Below are 9,941 nucleotides of genomic sequence, written 5' to 3'. Positions count from 1 at the left end.
TTTAGTAACAGAATTTTGTAAGTCTGAATGTGCTTTCCCTTCCCTCACTTTATCTTCATGTGAACTAGGGAGAGGTTTGTCTGAGATGTTTTCTCTCAAAATTTTCTTGACCTATCTGGCCATTGCCTTGTTAGAGGCTCTTCCTCCTGTCCTTCATAGCCATTCCCTCTGTCTTCTACAGACAGACTTCTACAATTCTCCGTATATGCAGGCAGGCATGTGTCGGTTCTTTATGCAAGCAGCTACAGAGCCTTGGGACAACCAGAAAGAAATCTTTATCAGATGCTTCTCTTAAATCTGCCTCTGCTAATATTGGGGAAGAGAGGGGGACTTCTCCTACAGATCTTAAAAAGCAGGAAGAGTCACATTGGCCTTTAAAATAACTTGTTCTCCAGTTGTTTATAGTTTTGTAGTTCATAACTGGCATTTTAAATGTGTACTAAAAATAGACCAGTAGTCGGTGAAACTTGTAACTGGACAGTCATGTTCTCTAGGACTATACCAGTTACTAGAATTACTATTATATGGGCCAAATGAAATGTCCTGATTATTTGTTTAACTAGCTAGCTAGCTATTGGGAAAAGAGTTTCTACAGAGCTACTGCAATTACCCATACAAAATATACAGAATTGGGCTGTGTGGAACATTCAGGGGTTCATTGCAAAGGGCCCCTCCATAAACATAGTGAGGCATCTGTTTCATCTGAAAGTCTTGCTATGATTGTTTCAAGGGATTCAAGGATCTTCTCCACCAATATGTGCGTGCACAGTTGTTGTGGTTCAGTTACAGGCCAGTGAAACTATTAACTGTTCATTCCTGAACAGGCATCCTGGGAAGACACTAAGAGCAACCACAGTGAGCCTTCCTAAGTATGTGGTCATCTCATATTACTACCTACTCTATGATATTGTTTTTACTATGGATGTTTTAATGGAAGTTTTTTAGCATTGCTAAACACCAGGAGTCCCTAGGATTATGGTTGTACGCAATGCAAACAAATGCATTCTTCTAAAAGAATGCTTCACTACTGTATGTGTGCTAGTGTGAGTGAAGCACCCTTCAAATCCTTTGTGCAGTCATAGGAAATAAAGCCTATGTTACTGCAACCAAATTTCAGCTAAGCAAACATATTCTTGGCCACCAACAGACCTTGGACATGCAGGTTTAGGAGTAAAGTCTTCAGCTATTCAAAAGAAACATAACCTTATGCATCACAGGTTGTATCCTTAATTATTTATCTACTTTTCAGTTTATCAAAAACATCTGTATAATTTATAGATTAAGTTTCAATTAAGTTTGTTTTACTACAAACCATTATTGATATCAGATACTGATTTCAAACTCTGACAGTATCAGTAGGTAGATATTTATTTATTTATTTATTTATGGTCAGTGATAACAAAACATGGACCACCCTGAAATCTACACCATAGAATAATGAAATTAAAATTCTATACAATAATGTTTCCTACCGATGGCATCAAAGCTTAGACTACAGGCTTCTTTTTCTGGGGGATTCATGTATATTTAAATAATCAAAATACAATGGGAACATCATAAGCAATTACCACATAGTCCTATCACTAGTAGGTACTCATAGTTGATAGCATCTTGACAGAATATTGACACTTTCCCCTGTCCAATTCCTCTGTCCAATTCCTCCATTAGTAATTGACAGAGATAGTAGGATCTCTGTTTTAGAACAAGCCCTGAATCTTAATGTAAATGGATCTAGATAATCTGTTTTAGGCAAACATTCCTAATTCCAGGGAATTAATGATAATTCCAAGAAACTCCTCCCCCTCAAGCCTCTGTTATTGCTACAGTTTATCAATCTTCTCTGACTGTCTAGTGGGAAGAATCAGGGGAAAAAATGTAACTTTCATTCTTTTCTGAAATGGGGATTCAATTTTGTCTGGTGGGAAATATATGAAGTGACAATAGTAGAAGTTGACATAGGTAGTGGGAACAGGTCAATATTGACTTGGAGAGATGGTTTAAAATTACTATATGGTTGAATTATCCACTTGTTTTAGTTTGTTTTCCCATGTTTATTTGCATGCTTAAAGAGGTTACAAGTTTTAAATCTCTAATTTAGCAGTTTTCCTTCTAAAATCTTCCTGGAACTTCCTCAAAGCTTTCTTGACATCCTTGTTTCTCAGACTATAAACAAAGGGATTGATTAAGGGTGACAGGACAGTATACATCAGGGAAAAATATTTGTTAAGCTCTCTGATTGCTTTAGTCTTTGGTGTAAGGTATACAATGATTAATGCCCCATAGAAAACAGAAACAACTGTGACATGAGAAGAACAAGTAGAAAAGGCCTTTTGTCTGCCTATGGCTGATGGGATTTTTAAAATGGCAGCAATAATGTACATGTAAGAGATCAGAATCAAAAGAAAAGGAGGGAAAGTGAATCCAAAACTCAGGACTATACTGGCATATTTTACAAAGCTGATATCACTGCATGAGATTTTAAGCAATGAAAGAGACTCGCAGAAGAAATGATCAATTTCACTGACACCACAAAAATGCAGTTGTAATATCAAAAACAAATATAGAGAAGTAAATAATATGCCATTGATCCAAGAGCAACCAGCTAACTGGATACAGAATTTACTATTCATAAGAGTAGCATAATGGAGAGGCTTGCAAATAGCTAAGAAACGATCATAGGACATTACAGAAAGGAGATAACATTCTGTACTAATAAAAAAAGGTAAGAAATAAACTTGTGTAAAACATCCTTGAACAGAGATAGTCTTGTTCCCTGTCAAGAGACAAGTCAGCATTTTGGGTAGAGTGGTTGAGCTACAGAACATTTCTAAGCAGGACAAGTTGACCAGAAAAAAGTACATTGGTGTATGAAGATGTTGATCAGACACTATCAGAAGGATGATGAGGACATTGGCGGCCATGGTCAAGATGTAGATCACCAGAAATACCAGAAACAGGGAAATCCGCAGATGATGGAGATTTCCAAATCCCAGCAGGATGAATTCAGTGATTTCACTCTGGTTCCACTCCATTGAGATTTACATGATATCTTGAAACATGGTTGAAAGAGAACACTCATAAATACTCTTTGTAATCCATGATTTTATATTAATTCATTACCTTTGGGAGAGAAAATAGAAGGAGGAACAGTACAACTTGGATACTAAATGGATGTTACAAATGCAATTATATGATGGCACTGTAAGCACCTTCTCTTGGTTTCAAAAGGTTAAGCTAAATTTAAAGCATGGGTGAGATCATTAGTAAGGTTAAGGTTAGTAACCCTATTTAGGAACTCACCCTAATTTGGGAAAATTGGTCCTACATCCTCATACTCATCCATCTTCAATCTAAAATCTCCCTAAATTAAGTAGGGAGATCTGAAGACAAATTTCTTTGAGGATTTATAGAAATGTACTGTAAGTAAAATTCCCTGCACGACACAGATCCTGATTAATCAGCATAAGCAATGGAGATATAGACAGAGCCTATTCCTACTGGCTACTCTTAATTTAACATCAGTAGCTAGAACTATCAACAACAACAAGGGTTCAGATAATTTATCAGGAAGGTAAATTAGGTATGTGAGTATATAATTTCAGTTTTAATTTTTTAAAAGGATTTTACAAGTCTCGATTTCAACTGTAGTTGCTTTTTAGTAGATGTATGTAACTAATATCTATATCAATTACTCAGGACAATTTACACTTTCTTTATGTTTTCTGTAGAAAAAGAAGTAACAAAAGTGGAATTTAAAAATGCATTTTCCATCCCTTCCATTCCACAAATGAATTGTTCCCTACTTTGTCCTCTATTTACTTAGTGAGGAACAGGAAGAGATAATCTGGTGCAGCATTTAATCCATTGACAAAAATATACTTCATGTGAACAGATGACAATGTCAAGGTTCTTTTTCAAGATATTTTATCAATCCACTTTATCAATGTGTGGAATCCTTGAAATTCCACACATTGGTAAAACAACACAATAATACATCTGTTGATACAACAAGGATAAACATATCAGGACCAGAAAAAGATCACAGGAAAGGCTAGAAGGAATTACTCTGATAGCCTAAAACCTGGAAAAGGTAAAGAAGAAAGGAAAATAGTTTGCTGGGACTGATTGCAAAGCACTTTGGGATGTGTTTAGAACCTGTCACATGAATAGCTGCTATTATCATTATCATTATTATTTGTCTCTGAAGACTGTTCACTTTTGGGAAAGAGTAGAAATTCAGTTGGTTCTCGTTTAAATATGAACTGATTTAATTCACACTTTCCAAAATAATGCATGTCGCAGAACACAATTACCCTTCAGGTTTTGTGCTTCACTGAATGTCTGTTAAACAAATTGCACATTAGGGAAATCTAGGAACAAAATTATACACAGAACAAGAAATAAATCCAAAATCACATCTCTTAAAAACAAAAATAATAAAATAGGTATGAAATTTTGTACAAAAATATTTGAAAGGTTATGTAGAAATTAAGCAAAAAGAACATATATTTCAAGAAGTTAAAAAAATTAAAATTGGAGCAGACTGTCATGTTCCATTGATATCACTTTATTTTAAACTAAATCCAGCCTTAGCCTGCAATTCACTTCCAGTCGAAGGAAATGAAAATAGTTATACCATCACAGATGTCTTTAGTGTTCAGTGACAGGGGAAGTACTTAACTATACATTTCTCAAATATATTTAGTTCTTTCAAAATGATACACACGTGTTCTTTTAACAGTGTCAGAAATTTTCAAATAACAGGGTAATTGTAGCTTATAACAACCATGAATATTTTATAGATATTCTAAGCAGCAGAATATACTGAAAAGCATATAAGGAAAGAAAGAAATTGAACTTCAGTAATCAGATAACACAAGGAACAAAAGTTCACAGTTCACATTCTCTATATCTCTCCATACTTGTCTATCCTTGCAAACCACCCTTACTGTGACTATATTCATACAGTAATTTATATTAAAGTACTTAGTACCTTTTTACCAGCATTTGCATGTCTTAAAAGTACTTTATGTTTCCACATTTTGTATAAATTTTCTTTCATTCTCTCTCTCTCACACACACACACAGAGGGACGAGGGAAGTCAAATATAACAAAAAGAAAGGGAAGGGAAGGGAAGGAAGGAAGGAAGGAAGGAAGGAAGGAAGGAAGGAAGGAAGGAAGGAAGGAAGGAAGGAAGGAAGGAAGGAAGGAAGGAAGGAAGGAAGGAAGGAAGGAAGGAAGGAAGGAAGAGAAAGAAAGAAAGAAAGAAAGAAAGAAAGAAAGAAAGAAAGAAAGAAAGAAAGAAAGAAAGAAAGAAAGAAAGAAAGAAAGAAAAAGAATAAAAGTACCTAACAATAATCAGCAGTGACTGGTGAAAGATAGTGACAATATTCCCTCCATTCCTTAGTAGTGGGAGAGGATAAGATGTTATAGGAATGACAATATATTTAGGGGACATACTTTTAAAAGGTAGAAGATATAAGTTTTCCCTGCCACTGAAGGGCACTCTTGAATTATGATAAAGGCAACTGCTGAAAAAGCCTTTTGGGATTTATATGATCTGAAGAGACAACATTTCTAAGCCCAGAATGAGCAAACATGGGGGAAGTGTTTCATGAATAATAAAAGTTAAGGCTCACTCAAGTCCAGTTCAACTCCTGATGACTGCTTAAGCACAATTATGCAGTTTACTTGGCAACAATATGGAATTGGTTTGCCATTGCATTCTTCCAAGATATTTTATGATTTTTGTTGTTGCTGTTTCCCAATCTAGCCTGTAGCCTTATGGGTTCTTGTTAGTTTCCTGTTCAAATGCTAATCAGATCCAGTCTTGTTTGTTTGTTTGTTGTTGATTTTTTTTTTGTTTAATTAACTAAGGACAGATTTGTGCTGCCACCTGAATTATACTCATTATGCAATATTGTTACAATAATATTATAATAATGATCTCATATATAACTTTTAGTGTGTGTGCGTGTGTGTGCGTGTGTGTGCGTGTGTGTGTGTGTGTGTGTGTGTGTGTCTGAGAGAGAGAGAGAGAGAGAGAGAGAGAACCGAAGAAAATTTATACAAAATGTGGAAGCATAGGTAAAGTACTTTGCTGCTCAACCTTCACTTCAGTGTGGTCATAAAATCCTCTACTTTTAACTCTTCACAAGTGTGTGTGTGAGAGAAACAGAGCCAGAGAGAGGGAGAGAGATGAATTACTGTATATCAGCATGACCCCAATCCTCAGTAAATGTGAAACAGTAAATTTCTTGATAGCCCTTCTTTGAGCTGAGACTAAATAAACACTTCAGATTTATCAGTTCAGAGTAAAATCTAAGGCAAAAAAGGTTGAAATCATTTTAGTCGCATTTCATACTATGCTTTTTTTCTTCTTTATCATACTTTAACAACCATGAATATTTTATAGATATTCTAAGCAACAGAATATACTGAAAAGCATATAATGAAAGAAAGAAATTGAACTTCAGTAATCAAATAACACAAGGAACAAAAGTTCAAAAATAATTTTAAAATTAACAAGAGATACCACAAGGCCAAATTCAAATCAAATACTTCCCAGTGACAATTACTACTGAACAGAATTTAGCGGTTTGTTCAATTTCTGTATACCTATTGGCACTGGAAACAAGTTAAGAATCAATCTTCTATGTCCTCCTGTAAGTAATCCATGACCATTTTTCCTCCTGGTTTCTCAATGGGCTTCCTAATTTGTTGCACATCTCATGTTTTATTTATACAAAGAGGAAGCCTTTCATTGGTTATTTGTCACAAAGAATAGATTAGCATCTCCAGAAGAACTAATTGTTAGAAAGGGAATGTTAAGTGAGACTGAATTCGTAAGACAATCTGGGAATCATGCAGATCTATGATAATGAAGCAGAGACACTGCAGGAACTAGCATATTGGGAATAGTCCAGTCCCTGTCCTGAATTTTCAGGGGTTTTGTTTTGTTTTTAAGTAAGTTACTAGCTCTTTTATTTATAGATGTGCATACTGTATGTATCAGGTATTCTTCTGGCTATTCCCTTGTGAGGGAGGCAACCTTATGCAAAGTACAGAAAGTGAGTAGGAAGAAGTAAGCAAATAAATTAAAGATAGAAGAAAGATTATACAGCTACACTTACTTTACACAATGCACATTCTCTATATCTCTCCATACTTGTCTATCCTTGCAAACCACCCTTACTGTGACTATATTCATACAGTAATTTATATTAAAGTACTTAGTACCTTTTTACCAGCATTTGCATGTCTTAAAAGTACTTTATGTTTCCACATTTTGTATAAATTTTCTTTCATTCTCTCTCTCTCTCTCACACACACAGAGGGAAGAGGGAAGTCAAATATAACAAAAAGAAAGGAAAGGAAAGGAAAGGAAAGGAAAGGAAAGGAAAGGAAAGGAAAGGAAAGGAAAGGAAAGGAAAGGAAAGGAAAGGAAGGAAGGAAGGAAGGAAGGAAGGAAGGAAGGAAGGAAGGAAGGAAGGAAGGAAGGAAGGGAGAGAGAGAGAGAGAGAGAGAGAGAGAGAAAGAAAGAAAGAAAGAAAGAAAGAAAGAAAGAAAGAAAGAAAGAAAGAAAGAAAGAAAGAAAGAAAGAGAATAAAAGTACCTAACAATAATCAGCAGTGACTGGTGAAAGATACTGACAATATTCCCTCCATTCCTTAGTAGTGGGAGAGGATAAGATGTTATAGGAATGACAATATATTTAGGGGACATACTTTTAAAAGGTAGAAGATATAAGTTTGCCCTGCCACTGAAGGGCACTCTTGAATTATAATAAAGGCAACTGCTGAAAAAGCCTTTTGGGATTTATATGATCTGAAGAGACAACATTTCTTAAGCACAATTATGCAGTTTACTTGGCAACAATATGGAATTGGTTTGCCACTGCATTCTTCCAAGATATTTTATGATTTTTGTTGTTGCTGTTTCCCAGTCTACCCTGTAGCCTTGTGGGTTCTTGTTAGTTTCCTGTTCAAATGCTAATCAGATCCAGTCTTGTTTGTTTGTTTGTTGTTGATTTTTTTTTTGTTTAATTAACTAAGGACAGATTTGTGCTGCCACCTGAATTATACTCATTATGCAATATTGTTACAATAATATTATAATAATGATCTCATATATAACTTTTAGTGTGTGCATGTGTGTGTGTGTGTGTGAGAGAGAGAGAGAGAGAGAGAGAGAGAGAGAACCGAAGAAAATTTATACAAAATGTGGAAGCATAGGTAAAGTACTTTGCTGCTCAACCCTAACACTTCAGTGTGGTCATAAAATCCTCTACTTTTAACTCTTCACAAAAGTGTGTGTGAGAGAGACAGAGACCGAGGGAGAGAGATGAATTACTGTATATCAGCATGACCCCAATCCCTCAGTAAATGTGAAACAGTAAATTTCTTGATAGCCCTTCTTTGAGCTGAGACTAAATAAACACTTCAGATTTATCAGTTCAGAGTAAAATCTAAGGCAAAAAAGGTTGAAATCATTTTAGTCGCATTTCATACTATGCTTTTTTTCTTCTTTATCATACTTTAACAACCATGAATATTTTATAGATATTCTAAGCAACAGAATATACTGAAAAGCATATAATGAAAGAAAGAAATTGAACTTCAGTAATCAGATAACACAAGGAACAAAAGTTCAAAAATAATTTTAAAATTAACAAGAGATACCACAAGGCCAAATTCAAATCAAATACTTCCCAGTGGCAATTACTACTGAACAGAATTTAGCAGTTTGTTCAATTTCTGTATACTGTATACCTATTGGCACTGGAAACAAGTTAAGAATCAATCTTCTATGTCCTCCTGTAAGTAATCCATGACCATTCTTCCTCCTGGTTTCTCAATGGGCTTCCTAATTTGTTGCACATCTCATGTTTTATTTATACAAAGAGGCAGGCTTTCATTGGTTATTTGTCACAAAGAATAGATTAGCATCTCCAGAAGAACTAATTGTTAGAAAGGGAATGTTAAGTGAGACTGAATTCATAAGACAATCTGGGAAGACACTGCAGGAACTATCATATTGGGAATAGTCCAGTCCCTGTCCTGAATTTTCAGGGTTTTTGTTTTGTTTTTAAGTAAGTTACTAGCTCTTTTATTTATAGATGTGCATACTGTATATATCAGGTATTCTTCTGGCTATTCCCTTGTGAGGGAGGCAACCGTACACAAAGTACAGAAAGTGAGTAGGAAGAAGTAATCAAATAAATTAAAGATAGAAGAAAGATAATGCAGCTACACTTACTTTACACAGTTACAGTGGTACCTCGGGTTACGAACGCCTCTGTTAACGAACTTTTCGGGTTACGACCAGCTCCGGCTGCAAAAATTTACCTCGGTTTGCGAACTCCACCTCGGGGCACGAACAGGATACGCGGCCATTTTCCCTCTTGTGACACGATCCGAGGCCATTTTTCCACCCCTGACATGTGGTCCTCAGCCATTTTCCACCCCTGACACATAGTCCGTGGCCATTTTCTGCCCCTGACATGTGGTCGTAGGGAGGGGGACTCTCCCTCCAAGCAATAGCCACCTCCCTATCCTCCACGCCAGAATGGATTAACAGTAATTACATTGAACCTTATGGGGAAATTTCCTTTGGGTTGTGACCAATTCGGGGTGCGACCAGAGTCACGGAACGAATTAAATTCGTAACCCGAGGTTCCACTGTAATTAAAAAGCAATTAAATAAATAAATAAATAAATAAATAAATAAATAAATAAATAAATCATTTTAATGTTGCCTGACTCATATCAGTCTCAGGAACAGAAAGGGAAACAGGAAATCATGTAAGATGCATTTTTCTCCTCAGAAAATGGGCATGATAAATTAAACCTGCATTAAAATGAACACATGTTTTTGTTCATTTTTAGCAACCACATACCCATAGAGAGATATATTTGACTTTTGTCCTATGATTTGACAG

At 35.5% G+C, this 9,941-nt stretch overlaps 1 protein-coding gene across 1 annotated transcript; it reads right to left on the bottom strand.

Annotated features, from left to right (window-relative positions):
* Window positions 1–2,081: 2,081 nt before the first annotated feature.
* On the bottom strand, window positions 2,082–3,032 carry LOC112543363 (olfactory receptor 2AP1-like). Its single transcript, XM_025177613.2, has one exon. The coding sequence runs from the start codon at window positions 3,030–3,032 to the stop codon at window positions 2,082–2,084; it is 951 nt and encodes a 316-aa protein (XP_025033381.1).
* Window positions 3,033–9,941: the final 6,909 nt, after the last annotated feature.

The sequence above is a fragment of the Python bivittatus genome, unplaced genomic scaffold (genome assembly GCF_059951505.1).
Source record: "Python bivittatus isolate LINGU-HERP-01145 unplaced genomic scaffold, Pbiv_v1 ctg000470_np1212, whole genome shotgun sequence".
In the NCBI taxonomy this organism is placed as follows: Eukaryota; Metazoa; Chordata; class Lepidosauria; order Squamata; family Pythonidae; genus Python; species Python bivittatus.
The sequence above is the reverse complement of the archived record's forward strand: the minus strand, read 5'-3'. Positions and strand labels throughout refer to the sequence as shown.

Bases quoted from the DNA above. Each gene is read 5' to 3' on its own strand.
- LOC112543363 (XM_025177613.2), bottom strand. From the start codon at position 3,032: ATGGAGTGGAACCAGAGTGAAATCACTGAATTCATCCTGCTGGGATTT.